Source organism: Xylocopa sonorina, chromosome 7 (assembly GCF_050948175.1).
Source record: "Xylocopa sonorina isolate GNS202 chromosome 7, iyXylSono1_principal, whole genome shotgun sequence".
NCBI lineage: Eukaryota > Metazoa > Arthropoda > Insecta > Hymenoptera > Apidae > Xylocopa > Xylocopa sonorina.
This window is the reverse complement of record NC_135199.1, coordinates 6,154,288-6,176,800: the sequence shown is the minus strand read 5'-3', so window position 1 is coordinate 6,176,800 and position 22,513 is coordinate 6,154,288. Positions and strand designations below refer to the sequence as shown.

At 28.9% G+C, this 22,513-nt stretch overlaps 6 protein-coding genes across 10 annotated transcripts; 2 read left to right on the top strand and 4 right to left on the bottom strand.

The window, feature by feature from the left end:
- Positions 1-40: 40 nt before the first annotated feature.
- On the bottom strand, positions 41-2,385 carry Atpsyngamma (ATP synthase, gamma subunit). The gene is made up of 3 exons (XM_076898057.1): positions 2,245-2,385; positions 709-1,255; positions 41-623 (listed from the first exon to the last, which is right to left on the bottom strand). Exons 2-3 carry the CDS (start codon positions 1,233-1,235, stop codon positions 257-259), a joined length of 894 nt encoding a protein of 297 aa, XP_076754172.1. The 5' UTR covers positions 1,236-1,255; positions 2,245-2,385; the 3' UTR covers positions 41-256.
- Positions 2,386-2,757: 372 nt separating this feature from the next.
- Positions 2,758-4,167, bottom strand: Jagn (jagunal). 3 transcript variants are annotated; one of them, XM_076898064.1, is made up of 5 exons: positions 4,049-4,153; positions 3,836-3,967; positions 3,513-3,654; positions 3,234-3,449; positions 2,758-3,116 (listed from the first exon to the last, which is right to left on the bottom strand). In XM_076898064.1, the coding sequence occupies exons 2-5, from the start codon at positions 3,925-3,927 to the stop codon at positions 2,988-2,990; spliced, it is 579 nt and encodes a 192-aa protein (XP_076754179.1). In that variant the 5' UTR covers positions 3,928-3,967; positions 4,049-4,153; the 3' UTR covers positions 2,758-2,987. The 3 variants fall into 3 exon arrangements, with proteins under 3 accessions (XP_076754179.1, XP_076754178.1, XP_076754177.1); XM_076898063.1 differs by having other exon boundaries at positions 2,759-3,116; positions 4,045-4,167; XM_076898062.1 differs by having other exon boundaries at positions 2,759-3,116; positions 3,836-4,129.
- A 498-nt stretch (positions 4,168-4,665) lies between these two features.
- Positions 4,666-6,579, top strand: Trmt61 (tRNA methyltransferase 61). Its single transcript, XM_076898056.1, has 4 exons — positions 4,666-5,264; positions 5,476-5,748; positions 6,017-6,186; positions 6,406-6,579. Exons 1-4 carry the CDS (start codon positions 4,910-4,912, stop codon positions 6,577-6,579), a joined length of 972 nt encoding a protein of 323 aa, XP_076754171.1. The 5' UTR covers positions 4,666-4,909.
- Positions 6,580-6,769: 190 nt separating this feature from the next.
- Positions 6,770-9,242, bottom strand: LOC143425335 (tubulin gamma-2 chain). Its single transcript, XM_076898054.1, has 9 exons — positions 9,020-9,242; positions 8,537-8,739; positions 8,276-8,422; positions 8,066-8,202; positions 7,779-7,973; positions 7,582-7,693; positions 7,319-7,450; positions 7,055-7,237; positions 6,770-6,973 (listed from the first exon to the last, which is right to left on the bottom strand). Exons 1-9 carry the CDS (start codon positions 9,066-9,068, stop codon positions 6,770-6,772), a joined length of 1,362 nt encoding a protein of 453 aa, XP_076754169.1. The 5' UTR covers positions 9,069-9,242.
- Positions 9,243-10,387: 1,145 nt separating this feature from the next.
- Positions 10,388-22,407, top strand: Brf (Brf RNA polymerase III subunit). Its single transcript, XM_076897436.1, has 15 exons — positions 10,388-10,684; positions 10,994-11,207; positions 11,360-11,444; positions 11,534-11,670; positions 11,903-12,007; positions 19,920-20,069; positions 20,347-20,440; positions 20,531-20,663; positions 20,757-20,853; positions 20,956-21,111; positions 21,173-21,258; positions 21,322-21,559; positions 21,642-21,813; positions 21,896-22,074; positions 22,158-22,407. Exons 2-15 carry the CDS (start codon positions 10,994-10,996, stop codon positions 22,289-22,291), a joined length of 1,980 nt encoding a protein of 659 aa, XP_076753551.1. The 5' UTR covers positions 10,388-10,684; the 3' UTR covers positions 22,292-22,407.
- Positions 14,366-19,547, bottom strand: Lute (BTB/POZ domain containing protein 3 lute). Of its 3 annotated transcripts, none has more exons than XM_076897437.1 (7): positions 19,333-19,547; positions 17,080-17,361; positions 16,841-16,988; positions 16,550-16,766; positions 15,385-15,571; positions 15,141-15,319; positions 14,366-15,042 (listed from the first exon to the last, which is right to left on the bottom strand). In XM_076897437.1, exons 1-7 carry the CDS (start codon positions 19,427-19,429, stop codon positions 14,578-14,580), a joined length of 1,575 nt encoding a protein of 524 aa, XP_076753552.1. In that variant the 5' UTR covers positions 19,430-19,547; the 3' UTR covers positions 14,366-14,577. The 3 variants fall into 3 exon arrangements, with proteins under 3 accessions (XP_076753552.1, XP_076753554.1, XP_076753553.1); XM_076897439.1 differs by lacking the exon at positions 19,333-19,547 and adding an exon at positions 18,095-18,460; XM_076897438.1 differs by lacking the exon at positions 19,333-19,547 and adding an exon at positions 17,983-18,125.
- Positions 22,408-22,513: the final 106 nt, after the last annotated feature.

Genomic DNA, 22,513 nt, shown 5'->3' with positions numbered 1-22,513 from the left:
GGCAGTTTTAATCACAATTGCAACAAATAAAATATTTCAATAACATTTTTTAAATGGTTTATTTTCACGTTGGGTTTATAAATATTGCTATACTTTTAAGTGTTTGATAATTTGTAGCAATTTTGGGTGATCGTGAGTTGAAATTTCCACTTCAGCAAATGATACAGTCAATATCCAATTGGCAATTGACAATGGCCATGTGATCTACTTCCCAACACTAGGATATATTGAATTTTTTATAAACAGTGTACTCTTCTTAATCCAAAGCGGCAGCACCAGAAATAATTTCAATCAGTTCTCTAGTAATTACAGCTTGTCGAGTACGATTGAATGTCAATGTTAATTTATCGATCATCTCCCCAGCATTTTTACTGGCATTGTCCATAGCAGTCATACGACTTGACTGTTCACTGCAAGCTCCTTCTTTCATAGAGTAAAATAACAAGGAAGCCAGAGAAAATTCCAAGTAGCTTTGAATTACATTCTCGTCCAAAGAGTCATAGACAGATAATTTAGGTGCAGTGACTACAGCATTTTTGTCGAAGAGAGGTAACTGGTCGACGGCATATGATACCACAGATTTGAATCGATTGTACACGATGCGCCCAGAGCCAAAAGTGTACCTATAAATGTCAATTCATTAAATTTGTTATGTAAATGTGAAAGAAATTTTTGTATAATCATGTATAGCAAACGAAAGAAACATACCCACTATTCATAATTTCAATTGCTACTTTAGCGGCGTCGTTAAATGTAGGTGGTTTACGACCGACTTCAGAAGCAACAAACAGTATGTTATCGGCAAATAAACGTGATAAAATTGCTCGTGACTTTTCACCGATGCATACGATTTTTGTATTTTCACGTTCCTTGGAATCTGCTAAAAGAGCATCCCTAATGTTACGAGAAACTCCAGTGTGGACTGCGCCACACAGCCCACGATCACTTGTTATTGCAACCACAAGCTTTTTCTCCTCCTCCGGAGGTGCTTGAATTTCAGCTTGTTCATAAAATGCTTTTGCACCAACACCAAGTGGACGAGCTTGTTTTAGGTCCCTTTCAGCTCTGTTGTATTTAGCAGCGGAGACCATTTTCATTGATTGAGTAATCTTTTGAATATTCTTTACAGACTTTAATCTTATAGAAATGGCTTTGAGGGTCGCCATACCACGTTGCTGTTGTTGCTGCTGTTTTGCAGCAAGCTGCATAATTGTAGTCATGCGATTAGAAAACATTTTGAAGGCGAACGATGTTCCTGCAAAATTATTAAAAGGGTATATGTTATCGTCTTTATTAAAATATTAGACTATAATAGAAATACTTTGGAACAAAATGTCCAGCTTAAATTACAACTTAAAATTTACTTTTACTTTCTCCGTGTCTCTTTTACTGAAAAGATTTGAGAAGAATACAATAACTAATTAGTATAACAAAACTGAAGCAAAGAAATATTGTACATGTTACTATCTAAAACAAATCATAATTTTTAATGCACCTTTCGCTGATGATACACTTTTAGAAGTACTTATACAATACTTTAATACAATTAGCAATAACTAATGAGGTATCTAAATTAAAATAATTAAATCTAAAATAATGCAAGAAAAATTATTTAAAAGCAAAATCATAGGAAAACAATTAGATGTTACCATTGAGGAACTTGAGAGGAAATATTATTTAACTTACCACGACACGGTATCATTCACGTTTTGAAAATAAAACAATAAATTACATAAGACATATATTAATAAAATTATGAACATAACATTAATATTATAAACGTAAAGAAATTAATTATTTGTTTTAATACTAATGGATAAAATGTAGACACTGTCTCTGTCATAAACCTTAATTCATTTTATTATATTTTATTGCATTAATAGATAATTGTTAGACTATTCTACAATATGCAGTCATCTGTCTCACCGATTTTTCAATATCGATTGTATCACAGAAATATAAAACAGTAAAGATGAAAGTCATAAAAATGTATATAGATAAAACAAAAAGTAGACGGGAAATAGTATAATACTACAACATTAGTAGTGAAAATATCAATAGATTTCGAATTATTTTTTACCACAATATTATCCGATTTATATAATCACAATGGATACCACTCAGTTATGCTTGCACAGTTAGTTTGTTTTATTACATATTTATCGCTTAACATTCGCTCTGTCGTATGCTAATCATTGAAAATTATTATTTTAATCTTTATCTATCATAATAAATCGAACTCACCGCACGACTTAGAACAATAGGATAGAAAATGAAAGAATTGTGTTAAGCGGGCTGGGTTTGACCACAGGACACGAAGTCCCTTGCATGGAAGTGTACAATATTTTCACCTATACCTACGTAAGTCTATCACAAGCGATCAATAGGCCCTCTATATGAGAAAATTCCTCTTAAGGAAACCTAGGGAATTTATAATGTACGAGAAATTTTATGCGAATTTTAGTTTTATATTTGAATCGAAAATTAAAACGTTCTCAATTACTTTAATACTGCTGTACCTTCGTTAGCATTTTCATTTCTTTAAATAAATGCAATTAATTCATTACGAATAATTTAGCAGTGCGAGAAATTAAACGACTCGATTTGAAATTTGAAATTTGCTTCATACCTTATTTTTATTAGCTTCAATAATAGAATTATGCTGTATTTAACATAAAAACTCTAAATTTTCATTTGTCTGCATATTGACTCCTTGGTAATAATAGATATAAAAAAAACAAAAATAATTATTTCAAAATATATGATCCATTCATTTGTTTATATTTATATAATACACATGAATACATGTATATATACATATTTACATATTACCATCCATATTTTGACAGTTTTAATCCTTATTAACAATATTAACGTGTATTGTGTGTAATATAGATCTTCATCCATTACAGATAAAAGTTGGCATTATCAACAGCTCAAGTATTCACAGATATGCTTGAAATTTCCATTAACTTTATATATTCAAATTATTCCATTTTTTTATTCCCTCGTGTTTTCCAAGCCATTAAAAGATTCCATGAGAAAAACAAAGAGAAAGAATGAACTTGAGATGCCAATAGGATAAATGCATACCACAGTAATCCGTATGGTAAGCCCTGAAAATTTTTATTGTAAATAATAAAATTTCTGACCTACAATATCTCATATATAGGTATAATATATAAACTACTAGCTTTAAATTATAATTATTTCTAAATATAATAAATATATACCTGCCAAAAGTGAATTTCATCTGTTTTACCAACAGTTAAATATTTCCAAACATCCTTGAAGTAATATACAACTGCATAAAGTAATGGACCATATCCTAACAAAACAATACCTATCATGTACCGTCGCATTGTTTTAATTCTGTTTCTTTTAATAGCAGATAATGCAAGGAAACTTAGCATTAAACTTGTGCACCAGATGTATTCCCACCACAAAGGCTGCAAAAGAAAAGTATGCAATAAAAATCAATATTTTTGTTTTATATTTAAAATCTTACGTACCTGAGGTATTTGTAATTCTTCAATCTCCAAAATGAATATGTCCATGTGATCTAAAATATCGGCTGATAACTTGGCAAGCATAACGAAGAAAAGAAGATAGTGGAAAAATATACAATACTTCAGTCTTGATTTGTTTGTTGCGCTAAAAAGAAATATAACTAATAATAAATGAATAATCGTCATAAGGGATACAGTTTATTTTTAATTGGCAATTTTTGTGTGCATAGAATTTTTACTTTTGCAAAATTCTATAATGGGAAATCAAATTTTAATTACCTGATTATAATCTATATTTAAATACCTGATGAATACGCTTTAATTACCTGATTTGATAATGACTAGCGATTTTTTGTCTATGATTAAAATCACTTCCATCTGTACCCAGGGCCTGGGACAGTGTTACTTTTGAAGCCATATTTCGATATTATTGTGACTGATGTATAATGTACACACTCCTATTTTAATAACAGAAACTTATGTATAAACAATTTTGAAACTGTGATCGAAGATAAACTATTCGGTACTTCATTACCAACTATTTAACTATTTTTAAACTCTTTAGATGCTCTGTTAGTGGCCTCATGGGTCACGGATCTCTGTAAATGTGTCACTTTTGTTAAGTCTGGTTTTCACTTCGCTGAAATCGAGTATCGTTTTTATTGATATTCTTTTGAAACTTTTACATATACATATATATGTATATATATACATATAAGTAATAAGTAACCTTTTTGTATTTATTGCATTTCATTTATTTTTACTGTTTGGGACATAATATCTATTATATAATTTTATATCTGTATAACGCGTTGAAAAATTTTTTAGTAAATTTCAATGTCACATGTTCAGAAATTTTTTTATTTATGCTTCTACAAAATTTATAAAGCATATAAATCAATTTAATTTATAAATAATATTCAACCTTGTACATATACATTATTCATAAATAATTTCGTTATCTTTTTTTATTAAAATTTATGTATTATCACATGTGCATATTAAATAATAGAAAATTTTACTTTTCTTGTAGAAGATAATTATTATAATTTTATTATAAAAAATATATAAAATATAAGGGAATGATTGTCATGTAAATCATGCAGTATTTATACAATTTCTTGTAAATCTACACACATATTAAGTACAGATATATTAAGTGAAAACATCAGTCGAAGCACGTGTACAACTGATGAACATAACCTTAAACATTGAAACATTGTGTATTCCATTGAAATGTTACAATATCATTAAAAAGTATTATATAGAATAACGACATATCATAAAACGTATTGTAGAAGTATAGGAAAGGAATTTTTCTGTATATATCGTTATATATAAAATGTTGTGCACGTTATGATAATTGTTATACTAGTGGATTCCAATAATTTGACAGTAAAATGAGTTTCAACAAAGTGAAACAAATTATTGAAGAGGGAGATGTGGTGATTCTATATTTGGGACCTAATAATATGCATTCCTTAGAAATAAAACCAAAGATTGTCAATAAGAAAGGGAATATGGTTGACAATGTTTTTCAAACAATTTATGGATCACTAAAAGTATTTTCTCTCGTGGGACAAAGGTATGGTAATAAGATACAACTCTCCCGTGGATATGGATATGTGTTACAACCAACACCGGAACTATGGACGGTAACGGTTCCTCATAGGACGCAAATTATATATAGTCCTGATATAAGTTTGATTATATATTTGATGGATTTATCACCGGGAAACATAATTATTGAAACAGGTTTTACGAATATCATTATTAATGATTTTTGGAATGTTTACGCTTAGTTTAACTTTTGAGGCAATTATATAAAATTATGCAATCATATTAACTGTGGTAGAGTCTTTTTTCAAGTTCAAGTATGATAGTTTTCCAGTATAGTATTTAGATTTATTATTATTGTTAAATTGTGCACATTTTTAGTTCTATTACTTTGGTTTACATGGTGTAGGTACTGGAAGTGGGTCTCTTTCTCATGCTCTTATTCGTGCAGTTCGCCCTCATGGCCATCTTTATACATTTGATTTTCATAACCAGCGTGTAAATGTTGCCCAAGCGGAATTCGAAAGGCATGGTCTCAGTAAATTTGTAACTTTAAATCATAAAGATGTTTGTACAGAAGGCTTTGGAGAACAATTAGAAAATAAAGTAGATGCGATTTTTTTGGATCTTCCGCATCCATGGTTAGCAATTGACCATGCATTACTTACTTTTAAAAAATCAGGTATAAATTTAATTTAACACAATTCTTTTTTTGCTTTTGTAATTTATTTACACGTATCATTTGTACATAAAAATATATAAAAATCTTGATTTAGAACATATTTCTCCTACTTCAAATTTTATTGAAATTAGTAGTAGTAATGTAAACACATGGAGTATAACAAAATAAAGTATATAATTTCGTATAATGATAAAAAATTAATAAATTTAATGAATACATTTGAATTAAAAATAAAGCATGAGTATTTTTTAGTTGTTTTACTTTTTAGGTGGGAAACTCTGTTCTTTTTCTCCTTGTATAGAACAAGTTCAACATACTTGTGCAAAATTGGTATCAAAAGGATTCATTGAATTGAATACATATGAATGTTTACAAAGAGAAGTAAATGTAATGTATAGAAATCTTTCTACATTAGATTTGGAATGCCTAAAATATGAGGTATATATAACAGATACAACATATGGTATTGATGTATGCTTTTATAGACTGCAGATGAAAGTTTTTTACATCAAGTACTATTTTTTGTTATATTTATATTTAAAAAAATAATATGAACGCCATAGTTCAAATGGCATGTACAATTAACTTAAACTTTTATTTAAAATAACACGTTAAAGCTTAAAAATACTAATGTGATTTCTTTTAAACATATTTTAGCATGTGGATAAAGATATGGCACAAGAAAATGAAAGTGAAAAACAAGAACAAACAAAGTTACTTACTGTAACGCATGCCCGTTCTTTACCTGGTCATACAGGATTTATTACAATTGCTACATTACCCCCATTTTATGCACGCAAGTTAAAAATAGATTTAGAGTCCAAAGACTAAATAAACACTTAATTGTTGCAAAAAAATCACAGTATTTTGTTAACTATATCGCACAAAACTTAATTTGCACAATATAATTTCAATTTCATTTGTAGTAGAATCTGTGATATGAATGAATGTAAAACAAAACTTAGAAATAATGTTCAGATTTCTTACTTGTGTATATAATAATCTTATTAACAATGTTGAATTACGTTTCTGTTTTATTGGGATTCCAGGATAAATAATCAACTCGCGTTGCAGCTTGATATTCTTTTACTAAATATTCGACGACCTCCCTAGAGTTATCTAACTCGTCCAAATTATCTTCGAACATTTTTTCTTTGCGAAATTGTTCCAAAAATGCTTCTCGTTTGCGTAATTTATCATATTGTTGCAAGGCACGATCAAATAACTGAAATATGTGTATGTAAATATATTATCTGATACATATTTTACTATTTGGTATAAGATATTTGATATTTTTTTAACGTACCGATGATATGTTGGTGTGATTAGCTAACATTAAGCCAGATACTCGATGTGTGCTTTGAATGTAAGGTGATTTTCTGGAAAGTGCAACTTGTATGCTAGCGGGACCCCAAGGTATAAATTGTGCAAGTTTTCTTTCTCTAATCCTTTGCAATGATTTATGAACTTGCGTTGGGTCTACTTCACCCTGAAACATTATACATATATAAGTATAAGATAGTAATTATTAATTTTATTCCAATTTCTAATACTTTAAAAAATACCTTACCTGAATAATGTTCAAGATAGATATGTAACAGTGAGATGCATTTCTATCTAATGCTGTAGATACCATCATATTCTTTGGCTGAAGTAAACGTCGCATTACATCTAATACAGAAGTTTTTCTCACAGAAGCTCCCTATTAATTATCGAGGAAAATTGTTTACAAAAACATTTCATTAAATATATTTTCTCTAAATAAATGTTCCCCCAATTTAAAGTAAGGAATGTATAAAATTATTATCTATATTTTGTAAAGTGTATACTTACTTCTTGATCTGTAGTTAAAGGAGTATAACCCGTCATAAGAAAATGTAATCGTGGTGTTGGAATTAACGGCGCAATTAAACCAACTAAGTCATTGTTCATATAAGAAGGATACCTAAATTAATTAACACTAAATTAGTTAATTTAGTTTATTCTCATAGTAATTTTTTCTAGTAAAATGAGTATAAATGATACAATACCGAAGTGTGGTTGTACTAACAGACATTATTGTGGAAACAAGCTTATTAATCTGTGTGAAACTAGGATTTTGAATGTGAAGTCTGTCTGATGCTATTCTGTTAAGTGCTGTATTGTCTAATACAACAACACAATCCGCGCACTGTGTTAACCTTTTTAATGTTAACAAAGAGTTGTATGGCTGTACTACTACATCACTAAAATCAATGTTTTTATTATAATTAATGGCCATTAAACTTATTTTTATAATTAGTACAACGTAATGCTCATACATATTTTATATAAGTACCTTATTTCATCCTGATTTGGGAAAACACTGTACGTTTCAAGCAATTTCTTTGGGAATCTATCCGCAAGATTTTCAAGCATAAATGAACCCATACCAGAACCAGTCCCACCTGCTATGGAATGACACAAAACAAATCCCTGTAAATGAAAATAATACATTATGAATTACTAAAGTAACATAAATTTGCGTTGTTAATTAATAGGTACATACTTCTAAGCTATCACTTCCATCCGCCTCTCTATCTAAAATATCAAAAATTTCTTCTTGCAGTTTTTCTCCTTGATGATAACCAGATGCCCAATTATTTCCAGCTCCACCTCCATGTTTTGATAAATAAATATTCTCCGGATTATACAACTTGAAAAAGTAATGTTCATAATTAAGTACATGGTTTGATTAATCTCTGTTTACATACATGCATATAGATATATAGTTACGAATTACTTAGGTTTATTAACAAATAATGACTACCTTGGAATATGGAGAATTCATAATTGTATGAATTACTCTAGGTTCCAAATCTAATAATACTGCTCTTGGTATATAGTGTTCGTCATCTGACTGATAAAAAAATACATCTTTCCTGTCTGTCCCTTCTGTTGCATAATCTTCTAAAATACCTTCGGGACTGATACCATGTTCTGCGCATAGTTTCTTCCAAAATTCAAATCCAACTAAAAAGCACAAGATCTTTTATTACTTCTTTATCATTATTTATATAGTTTGTATTCATCAATTTGAAACATAAATTTATTTTGAGACGTTTAAATGTATATAGAATAGACTCTGTGAAAATTAAATTCTTTTTATAAAAAATTAGGAACAGAATAGCTTTGTCTTGAAATTCTTTCTCTCTGAAATTAATTTAAGATGTTTCAATTTGGTTATATTCGTATTTGAATCGTGAAAAAAGTAACGTACATTAAATGAAAACGTGAATTACAAATAACTTACTTTGATTACCACATTGACCAAGTTGCAAAGTTATCATTTCACAAGGCATCTTGAATTTATTATTTAACTATTATCTGTTAAACAGATCCTAGCTACGTGTGTGTATAATTTTAACTTTACGCGAGACGTTGCTCCCAATTTAACTGACGCTTCATGTATCATAAATATGTTTATCGTGAATATATTGACAATAAATAATTGCAATTGCTATGTATTCAAAAAGTATATATACAAATGTATATAATGTCTATAAATGTAGGACACTGTTTATACAGTGAACTCTACAACTATTAAATAATAATTGCTGATCCTATACGTAACTCTCAATTGTGCAGGGTTCTTTATACATATGGGATGACCACATGTGTTAGTTACCACTACAGTTAATCATACTGTAGCGCAATAGCTGTTAGCAAAAACAAGTACCAAGTATAAGATCACGGTATAGAAAAAAAATATGTTTTATTGATTTAATTTCTAACGTAATATGTTTCAGTATTTTCTATTTTCTTCGATTGATTTCTGTTTCAAATTCTATGATATGTAAATTAGCAGGAAAACTAGAATCTTTTACAACAAAATTTAATTTTTTTTTACTCGTGGCTCCATCTCTGTGAGAAGCGTTCAAACTGTTCGCACAGCATTACCGACAGTGAAGTAAACCGCTGAAAGACTGGTGGCGCCATCTCTGTGAATAGTGCTCAAACTGGTCGCACATAATTATCGACAGCGAAGTGAACTACTGAAGAACTACTAGCGCCATCTCTGTGGAGAATGCTGAAACTATGCGGCGAGTAGTTTCGACACTCTCCACAGAGATGGCGCCACCAGCGGCGGCAGTTCACTTCACTGTCGATAATGTTGTGCGAACAGTTTGAGCACTTTTCACAGAGATGGCGCCACCAGTCTTTCAGTGGTTTACTTCACTGTCGATAACGCTGCGCGAACAGTTTGAGCGCTTTTCACAGAGATGGCGCCACGAGTAATAATAAAAATTTAATAAAAATTCTTAATATTTGTGCTAATGTTATCTATTTAATTTGCCATTCAACGTGATAAAATTGAGAATGGTAAATTAAAATTATTCTGTGATATACTTACGTATATGTATACATATATTATATAGGAATTTATGGTAACAATGCAACAGTTGGCTGTAGTGGTTACTGTGCTCGCTACAATTGTGAGCTATACGAATGCGGGTTTTGTTTTCGCTGCTACCTTTGTATTATTTATAATTATATTTTTCCGTGTTTGTGGTACTCGTGATGTCACGATGACAATACTGCATTACACGTGGCATATATTAATTTAAACAACGTATATAATTGTTAACTGAAAAGTAGTTTCTCGTTAGGAGAGTAACTGACACTATACGAACTAAAATTCGCCGATACATCAGTTTACCGATTTACCGTCGCAAAATAAATGGAACAACTAACATTAGAATGATTTTTTGCATGAGTTTGTTATGTATTGAATTGTCAGAATACTGATAAGTAACACGAGTTCGTGTGCAGACTCGAAACAATTCTATGAAACCGCATGACTCTTATGACATGTTCGCAGCGATGTGCTTTTAACCTAACCTATCAAGATTACTTTCGTCGAATAAAAATTACGCTGATATTTACACTGATTCTACGTACTTTTACGTAAAACAAGGTATAACAGAGTATAAGTTTCTTCAGATGTCATTATTATTTAGCATAATCTGTTCAATTATAATCTTTGATATCTTGCAATTTCTATAATGTTAAACTAAGCGTGAATAACAATAATACAGGGATGGTAATTTGTAAACTGACATAAATATCATTTCTTGTTATTGTTATTCAGTCTAGTGACAAAGAATAACTTGAGTAATTTTTAGTAAAAGTTAATACTTTAATTATACATCCGTTAAGGAAACTACCATTTCAAGTTTTATGTAATAAATATTTCTGTATAAGTAACGATAATAATATGCAACAGATGTCCGGAGGCAAGTGTCGAAATTGTGGATCTACAAATATAGAGACAGATCCAGCACGAGGAGATGCTGTCTGTACAGAATGTGGCGTTGTGTTGGAGGATCAACTTATCGTTAGCGAAACAGCTTTCAAAGAAACACCATCTGGAAATATGATGGTACTTGGTCAATTTGTCGCTAACGATAGTACTGGTGGAGCTGTAGGATTCGGAGCAAGTATGTAATTTTATCAAAAATAGAAAGAAGATATCAACTCTTGACATTCTGTTGCCTCTTAATTCTTGTTTGTAATTAGTATGTTCGTATGGTAGATTTTTATTTTTCATACATTTTACAGAAACTAGACATAATATCTTTTGTGATTATAGCTTATCACGTTAATGGAAAAGAATCAAGAGGAATAACATTACAGAATGCAAGAAAAGGAATAACTCACTTATGTATGCAATTGCGGTATGTAATTTTTTCTATAATTAATAAGCCATAAATATTCTATATTTTATACTTTACAAAATATGTATTTCATCCTTTCTTTGTATTAGATTAAACCAACACTGCATTGATACATCTATCAATTTTTATAAAATGGCATTGAATCGTCAGTTAACTCGTGGAAGAAAGCAAGCACATAATCATGCAGCTTGTGTTTATATTACATGTCGTACAGAAGGCACTGCACGTATCCTTTATATTTGCATAGAACAGACAATACACATTTTTGTCTTTTTAATTACCCGTTTAAAGAAATTCTTTTTTATCCATTTCATAAATATTAAAAGGTATCAAACATAGCTAAAAATTTTATTTAAATGTAAATTTCATTTATACATGTTAAGAGATATACTTCTTATACATATGGATATACTGATACATAAATAACGAAAGTAAAGTGTACTTAACTAATTAAATAGATATGCTTATCGATATCAGTGACGTACTTCAAATTTGTGTTCACGAATTGGGACGCACATATTTAAGGTTTACTCAAGCCCTTTGCATCAACATACCTTCAGTAGGTAAGCATTTTGCATGTTTTAAATTTGCATGGCATAAACTACGTTTACAGTTTACATTTTTACTTAATTCACTTGTCCTTAGTTAACTATTCAAGTTGAACAAATTATTCAAACAATTAATTTTTAAATACTATTAAATATTACATTGTGTAATGTTTTAATGTAGCGGTTGGTAGTTAAAAATATTTAGGAGTTAATCGTAACTGACCTTTTATTTTTTACATATGAATTTTTTTTGTTTCACGAGTATTACAACAATTACTATTGCATTTAATCATTTTTTCTACAACAAAATAAATAGTAATCTATTAGTTATATTATCATTGTATTAAATGTTAAAGTTGAAAATATACAAAATGATAAAATTGACTGGCAGCAGTAAAATTAGTATATCAAAGTATTTTTAAATATTAACTCTAACATTTACACTTCCTGTTCTCTTAACAATAGTGCAAAATATTAATTAAAGAATTTGTTGTATCATATTACTAATAATTAAGAAATTTCAAATTCCAATTCAGTTCAATATATAAAAGTGTAGTATAAGGTCACTATTTTTATATAAAATTTTTACATTCATTTCAATTTATTATTTTTTTTCAATTTATTCAAATACATTGTTCATATTTTATACTAAATAATGGTGAAAATATTCTACAACAATTTTTGTTAGTTACTTTAAATTAACTTAAATAATTTTAAATCTTTAACTAGTATTAAAAATTTGAAATATAAACTATAGAACTAAATCTCTTATTCATTAGTAATAAAAAAATATAACAAATTTAAACTTAAAATAATATATTTAATATTTTAATTTCTTTCTAGAGATAATGGTATAATTGATACATTTTATGCCATAATTAATACATGTTAAACCAGTTTCACAAATACTCTTAAAATTTATTTGTTTTTCTGTTTTGTTTTTAACATATTAGTAGTAGGAAGGCATTATTTTATACATTTTAATTATTATCGATAAATGTAATCCATTGTACTTATTTAATGGTGGGTAGTGACTATTCTGCGATATAAACTTTGGCGCCAGATTCTGTGGCATTGCTAGATACAAGTATAACATTCATTATCAAAGAAAAAAGATATGATAGCCATCCTTAATATTCTAATATATGTATTTTTTTTTCTCTGAAACTATATTCTAGAGATATTTTTCCTACTTTTTACATGAGTTATAGTAAATTATAAAATTCTATAAATATAGTTGTGAAATATTGTAGAATATTATTATTCTTTTTATACTGTATAAAAAAATTATCTTGTCTTGAGAATCTATATTTAAATATTTAATTCAATAATTTAATTTCGCTTTTTGCAGCACATAAAAGCACATGTATTAAAGAATTTCTCTTTTTGCATATTATATGCAAAAAATAATGTAAATAATATTAAGAAATTAATACCGTTTGGTATGGGTAGTTAGTATCATAATACTACTCTAAGATTACTTTTCAATAATTGTGGGATGCTTTAAAGTATACAGCATATGAATTCTATGTTAAAATAATATCATTTGATATCAGAACAGGATAAGTTTCTTTATAAATGAACAATGTGCATATTTCTTCTCACGCTTGAACATAAACTAAGAAAGCGTTAACTTAAGTTCAATTCATTTGAATTACAAAATAATATATAATTTATTAGCATTTTTTTAATTGACAGTAAACTAGTCATGTGATAACAATAATTTCTAAAATTAATTAATCTTTGTTTATTCTTTTATATTATTGTTTAACAATAATTTGTAAGACAGTAAATCCTTTTAATTAACGCTTATTAACTTTCTTAATCGTTTTCACCTTATTGATGGTTATTTTTACATACCTGTCTTTTTTATGTTGTCTAACACGTATTTTATATAGAACACTTAATGCATATTTACAAATATCCAATTTTAGAAATTCAAATTATATAAAAGACATAATTTCATGTCAACAGAATAAATAAAAAATGGTAATAGACACACTCTTTTATAGAAGTATTAAGTACTATCTTAAAATTTACGTTTATTTTAAACTTGATAAAATTTTCTTTGCCTTATCTGCTAAACAATATGTTATTTAAATGGCAATATACAATCAAGCAATATGTTGCATTCTTTATTACATTCGTGTATCTTTTAGTTATAAAAGTAAATCTTGGAAGGTCTTACAAAACTGAGAATTTGGTACATACCTTTGGATTATACAAAAATAATATAAATATCTTTTCCTATATTTTATTTTTGACAGTCATATCTTTGTCATTTTAAGCTCAGTAAATGAAATAATATTCATAAGAAAAAGATGATGACTTAGAAAACAAACAAACAAGAATGAGATGAAATTATCAGAATTATTTTTTTCTACAAATTATTCGTTATAATTCTATATACAAAAAATGTAAGGTATAAATATATTTTAATACTTTAGAGTGTGTCTATTACATAGAATTTATCATCAATTTAAAAATAGCTCTTAGAACGATAATCATATAAAACCTTGAACAATTTCAAGGTACAGATTTTTAGAGAGCATCAGTTAAACCATTATCTCGGTAGTAAATTTCCGTCAGTCATCTATTGGCGGCCCATAAAAAATTAGTTCAGGTATTTGTCCTCCCTGTACACCGGTACCATTCGTACTTTCTGAACTGCATTGAAATTGGAAGTTTACATTACCAACTGTTATCTCTGACATGCCTTCTTGACCGAAGTAACTTAATTCACCACCGTCCAATATTACACTAGCCGTATAAAAGCATTCTGGTTCAATTTGAATGGGATTTTCAAAATATACATGAAATGTACTACTTGAACCATCCGAAAAAAACTTCGTACTATTTTCGGACAGAACACACCCCAAACGTTTAAGTTCGATTCTGACGTTGTAATCAGCAGCACCAGACGAGCTTCCGTAAAGTCCAAAACCGACAACAAAAATTCTTTTGTCAACGCTAAATTGAATAGAGTCACATCTACCTCTATAACGCCACTGATTTGATCTATATGCGCACGACTGAAACCTATGACACACCTGCAAATAAAATATTACGAATATGTCAATTCTTCAATCCTATACAATAATTTCGAACTTATCCAAGCTACTATGAACAATTATTTCATAGCATTTACCTGTGTTTTTAAACCTTGTCGGGGTTTAATAGGGAAACAAAGTTGTGGTTTATTACTAGCAGTGAAATGTAAAAAGACATTAATAGTTTCTTGTTGTGTCAAAATTCCAGTCTGGGCAGCACTATTGGCGAATTCTTCTAAATTCATAGCAGGAAGCCTAATTAAATGTAAAGCAAACCCTAGAATGAAAAACAACTACTAGTGATACTATTCTTACATTTGAAATTCTAATGGTAGTACTCACCTAATAATCGTCTTTGATTTGTTGCTGAGGGTTCAAGCTCTTGGCGAATACATTCAGCAGTAGCCCATCTTAATGCAGCATCCCATATGTATATTTCTTTACAATTTAATGTTTCTCGAGAAAGCACTGATTCAAGAGTGTGAATATCAATATCCACAAAACCATCAGATCTTAGCGCCATTTCTGCCTAAATTATATTACATTAATTTTTATTAGTACATTTTATAGAAATATTAATTTTTATTTTACATATAAACCTTACACTACAAAGAAGGTGGAAAATCATGTACATATTAATATGCATTGTATTTACGACAAAAAGATTGATGTTATTTAATACAGATTATAATTTACAAAGATACAGTGTTCTAAGAGCGTTTATATCAAACAAAAATAATAAGAAAACTAATTTTATAGTTTCCTAAAAAGTATTTAATTTGATTTGCATATAATATAATTTATTACAATTAAATTTTTTACGAATATCAGTGTGCATAAAATAGTAGCATATATAAAAATTAATTGAATGTAATACAACATACAATTTGATAAGAAAATTTAAGTTAAATTGCTTTATTTAGGTGCGTGTGTTTTATAAAACTGCTTATTAGTATTTCTTAATGCTATCTACAATTAATTAATCTTTTTTATAATCAGTCTTTCGAACATTCAGTTAATTTAATTAAAAACCAGATAAGCAATTCTATTTTTTATTTAAAAATTTTTTTTATATATCATAAATTCTTTATGTGATTATTGGATTAATATTACACGTTATTCTAGAGAAATCATAATCGTTTCTGTTATATTCATATTCCTCTATAAAATTGTCTTCATAAGTTACATTTTGTGTTACTTCAATCTCTAACCTATTGTCTGCAAAATATGGTTCACTTCGAGTTCGAAATAAAGAAAACGATAATCTTTTGTTATTAAATTTAGAACAACAATTATTTTCAGACAAACTGAAACAGTGTGACACTACTGATAATCTATTCTTTATATTTTTATAGTTGTTCATTTTTGTAGTTTTTTGTATAAACTGATGTTCGCAATCTTTTAGCTTGTTATTCAAAGAATTGGATGAACTTGATTTATTCTTTAGTATTACATTTAAATTATCATTTAATGTGAGAGACTTTAACATTCCTTTATTTAAACTTACTTGAGCATCTATAACTTCCCAGCAACGTTGCATAAGATCTGGTTCTTCAAATAAACGAGATTGACTTAAAAGTAAACACGCATTCTTTGCTGTTAAACTTGTTTCTAAGTAATTAACACACGCCCTTGCTAGATGAGGGACTATATACTTTTTAGCAACATATAGTGTTGCTAATACGGTATCAGCTTCTAATTGTATGTCATCGCAATACATATACCTGAGGGAAAAAGCAGAAACATATAGGTAGAGAATAATTTGTATCGGTAATTTCAAAAAGCATAGAATACTTACCTTAATAGAGCAAGAAAAGCAGCAGGCTCTACATCAGGTACCTCTATATCTCTCTTATTTTCAGCCAGACCACCATAAAACATAGCATAAAATACAGAACTACCAGTAGCTAAAACGTACTTGTGTGCTGGTATAGTTTGTGTGTGACCTATATGAAATAATTATTTTGTACATTAATCTATTTTTGCTGTATATTAAAGCATTAATATACATGCTTTAACAACTTTATGTTCATTTACCTGGAGTACCAACAATAAATATAATATCAGCCATTAAATGATTGTTAAACATGGCAGCATTTCGTTCGCGAATTGTAGGCTTTGTTGCTTGCCAGTTAGGATCTTGTGTACAGTCTTCGGGCGATGACAAATTCAATTGTGTTATGGGTGATGACAAGGAAGACAAGGGTGAAGCAGGTGCGCTAAGTGGCTGATTTATCGTTCCTTCACGTTGTAATACAATGGAAGAAGATAACGGACTTACAGTAGGTGGTGAATCTGATACAGGAATTGGTGATTCCGCTAAAACAGATGTGTACGATACAAAAATTTTAGATTTTTTCTTTTATATTCGTTACTCGTGTACTTCCATTAAATAAAACATACTTAAATAAAATAAATCGCTATTACATTATGTTAAAATACAATTTAATTTTAAATGTATAAAGTTATAGAAAAATTCAGCAAAGATATTGAACTCTTTAACATTATCCATTCATTTACAATTTATTGCATCTAAATTCTTTACATTACAATGTTTAATATCATTGTTTAAATATTAAATTTGTATAACTAGTTGAGTAAATGTCATTTAAAAATTAAACAATAACAAATATTAAACATATGACTAAGTAACGATAGTAAAGTTATGAAAACAAAACTGTTTCATTCTATTTTAGTTAATTTTATTAGTAGTGTATTTAACATAAAATCTATTTCCGTCTAACTGTATTAATATTAATTTACAGTACTGAAAACTGATAATGTTAATTGTACAGTTTCGTTAACAAAAAACTATTTCCCTTTGATAATATAAAGTAGAGGTTATACAAGATAGTAATATGGTACGCGGTAACGCGGTTTAAGGTATCTTTAACCAGATCATTTTTGTTGTAATTAAACGAACTTTGTGCCTCATCTTACATCCTTCATTTTTATTTGTCATCACTTTAAAGTACTGTGTCTCTAACATATCACCTTTCTGCGACAGTTTAATTAAGATGAATGCATATACTAAAAATCATCAGGGCTTTACCGTTAGTGTACATTTTATTCCACAGTTTTTAGAATAGCTTCGATTAAAATCGTTCGTTTCTATTACGACATAGTAAATAATTGCTATCAAAGTCGTATCAAATGTTCTCTCCCTGTTTTTAAACTATTACTAACAGAAATACACAATTATAGGCATATATTTATATCCCTTATACGTATCTGTATGATATACGTAACATTTTAAACAAAACTCGTATATGGTATAGTGGCCGCAGAGATATATAACCGGGTCACAACATAAATTCATCACAAAAGAATACACATTTCAAATGTTGTAACGTCGATTTGATGCACGCGTAATATTTCAAGTTCCACGAAATCAATCGATGTCGTTGGTTTTCGATAATTAGCATGCGTATTTTAATGTGTTACTCTTGTGATCACAATGAGTTTGACTTTATATATTCCGCTTTGACTCGTATAGTTTTACGGATGTTCGTGTACACGTGATATGTATGTTAAATATGCACATATCGGTTGTATTTTAATTCATTTCTTGAGGGTTAGCATATCTTTGTATAAATTCGTTCCTTTGCTAAATTATATGTACTTGTAACTGTTGCAAAATAATTTGTCCATTCAATCCAATATAAAGTTATTACGCTACGATAAAATAATAATAGAATTAAACTGCTTAAAACATAAAACCAGAAGATAACAAATATTTTTATGCGCATTAGTATTAATAATATATTAATTTACGTGCATAAATGTATATTCATTTTATAATTTTCAATATTACGCCAATAACATGTAGAATAATAAATAAAAAATTGTAATATTTACTTTATGATATATTTTATATCACATGAGGTTTCCAAAAAATAATAGAGCGTATAAGGTTTACTTAAACGAGATTTATCAAGTAATTTAATAGTATAATAGCGTAAAATTGAAATCTGTATAACTACATATATTAATTTCTTTTGTGCTAGATATTACTGTTAATGTGTCATTCCATTATTCGAAATTAGCTAGCGACATTAATTGAAATTACTCGTGAACGAGTGTACTTTCGACGATGTAAATTCAAGTCGCAAGCTGTAACACGTTACATGTATTAAAATAAAAATAAACATGTCGTGTAAAATTAACGTTACTCTAGAGAGTTCTTCTAGAGAATGAAAGTGTACAACATTTTTCGACGAGACGATATCTCTGCGAACAATGTTTAAAGTGCATATTATATGTTTATTTATATCTGTAATAGTCTCTCACCGTTTAACCATGGATTAGTCTGCTTCACTGTGACGTTCTCCTGGAAACGTTTCATCGGCTTCGTCGATATTTTCGAGTAAAGATTCGACATCGCCATTGTCACTTTTAAAACTTGATCCCCCTTTTTTCTGAAATTATAGCACGGAACGATTTTGGATTTCAGTTACATGGGCGCCATGTCAGACGGGCGCTGGTTAGATAGTTTCGTATGTCGGTCGATAGTCAACTTAGGGCACGCGCGTTCATATATCGGGTGTTTCTCAAAAACGTAAACCGCGATCTGCGCAGTATACATATTTCACAAACAACGTCGTCTACGTACGAGTACCAGCAACCAAATATGATTTACAATTTTTCGATTAAATAAATGGATAATAAATTTAGAAATGTTAACTTCCATTAGAAAATTTTGCGTTATCATTATTTTGAATCCTAGTTTTATTTACTACTACATAACTCTTCATTTATTACTTAAATAAAATTGCAAGAAAGTATTTTAGATTTTAACGTTATAAAAAGAATGTTACAAACGCTACGTTCCATACATCCAATTTCTCACATATCACTAATATTATTTTCATTTACAGATCCGTGTTTGTATATTATGAGATTTGCAAATAAACTCGAGTTTGGCGAGAAAACTCATGAGGTGTCGATGACGGCCATACGAGTGGTTCAAAGAATGAAAAGGGATAGCATACACAGTGGACGTAGACCATCGGGATTATGTGGAGCTGGTATAACAAATTTTAATTGTTTTTTATATAATTAAAATTTAATCTTAAAACAAGCGAAACAAAAATACGGATACAATTTTTAAAATTATTTTAACAACGCATAGGATAAAATTTAAAATACAAGTACCGCCTCTTTATAAATAGAATTTTTTTAATTAAAAAAAGAAGGAAAGAACAATTTAAGCTAGACATATTTAATCGGTTAAATATAATTTCACACGAGAATCTGATTTAATCGAGTTAATGTTAAATTGAACGGATATTTTTTTTAAATTAGCGTTGTTGATGGCTGCCCGATTGCACGAGTTCAACAGGTCACCTGCGGATATTATAAAAATCGTAAAAGTGCACGAATCTACATTACGTAAAAGGTAGATAGATATTTAAAGTGATTTAAAGGATTAATTTAAATGAAGTCTGTAAAGATCTGTAATAGTTTTTATATATATTAATATTTATAGGCTCGTAGAATTTGGTGATACACCTTCGAGCGCCTTGACTCTTGAAGAATTTATGACAGTCGATCTGGAAGAAGAACAGGATCCTCCAGCCTTTAAAGCCGCACGGAAAAAGGACAGAGAACGATTGCAAAGGGTATTAAAGATTTCACTTCAGAATACTCTCTAGTGTAAAGTGTTGATATGAATATTGATTTTTTTAAAATTTCAATTAATTTTTTTCATATAGTTAGAAAACATAGATACACAGATAAACGATTTGCAAGCTGAGATCGATAGACAACTAGACGAGCAAAAATTAGGAAAGACGAGAAAACGAAAAGATGGTACTCATAATATTTATTAAAATATTCATATGTTTTCGCGGATCGATTTCTGTAAAAACAGATTGCTTTTATTTAGTATATTGTAAGATAATTAATTTTCAGCTGCTTTCATAGAAAGAGAAGATACCGAGAGATTTATAACGGAAAGTAATTTAGATGTAATTAAAAGTTACGTTGAAAATGACGTAGATGATCCAGATAGTGGAATTCAAGATTCCGAGTCGAACAGTGCAAATCGCCGATTAATTACTGGGCTAGGTAAATATTTAAGTAATTTTCTATAACATCCTTTTTCTATAACATCTTAAAATGTTTAAAGGTCCAAATATTGCTTCCATGGGATTAATATCGGCGAGTGATCGAGAAAATGAAATGAAAGAACAGACAAACGCTAATTTCGAAAATGTAAGTGTAAAATGAATTCTAATAAAATATATATTTCTTGTTTGTTAACATTTTATAATTTAGAATACTGGAGAAATCGATATTGCGGACTTAGATGATGAGGAATTAGATGGTTACATTATGACGGAAAAAGAAGCGCAATTCAAACATAATTTATGGAATAAAGTGAATGCTGAATATTTACTTCAGCAAAAGGAGAAAGAAGAAAAGCGACAAAAAGAAAAAGAAGAGGGCAAACCTGAAAAGAAACGCCGTCGAACTACTAAACGTAATAAAAATCAAGTATCGGCAAATACCGCAGGTAATAATAATCGTTTGCCGTATTAATTTTCTATCAATTGTCGTAATTATGATCTATTTTCTATATTTACTCATTTAAATAGGAGAAGCTATTGAAAAAATGTTACAAGAGAAAAAAATTTCGTCAAAAATTAATTACGAAGTTTTAAAAAGTTTAAATGTCAGTCTAAATACTATGAATAAAGAACAAAAAGTTGAAGAGCCAGTTCAACCGACAAAAACAGAAACAGACAGTATAGCAAGTTCCAGTAAAATGTTAGTATAATATTTGCAGATATTACTGTTACTTTTTAGAAGAAAAATATATTTGCTATGATATAATTATATATCTTTGTAGCTCTAATGCCACTAGCCCATCAAAAAGCCAAGACAAACCAATTACCCCAACAGTGAAGAAACCACGTTTAGTTAAACCACAAATTCCATCAGTAAAGAAAGAAGAACCACAAGCACCTGTTGAAATAAAAATTAATTCAGCAGAATCTACACTTTCAAGAGTAGATGCTTGTGATATAGGTAAATTTTTAATTTTTATTTACTTAAAAACTGATCTTTTTTTACCAAGTTATTTGAGAGAGAAACTTCTTTCTCTGAATTAGATGAAACTGATGATTACATCGACGAGGATGTTGAAGCTGATCCTACAGAATTGACTGTTGGAGAAATGCTTGGACGACAAGGCTCAGAGGATGAAAATGATTTTGGATACGGATATGATGAAGAAGATTATTAGTTATTTATCATTTTCTATGCTCTTATTTATTTTAATTGTTATGCTCTTAGGACTTTGTAAAAAAGACTGCGCTGCTAACTATGTACAAATAAAGCATTTATTATTACATTCTATAATCCAATTTAACGAATTTTTCATTTAAAATATTAATATAAATTTTTAAAATAGTATGAGAAACGTTTCTGAAACGAAATCTGAGACATAAATGAGTTTACATTTTAT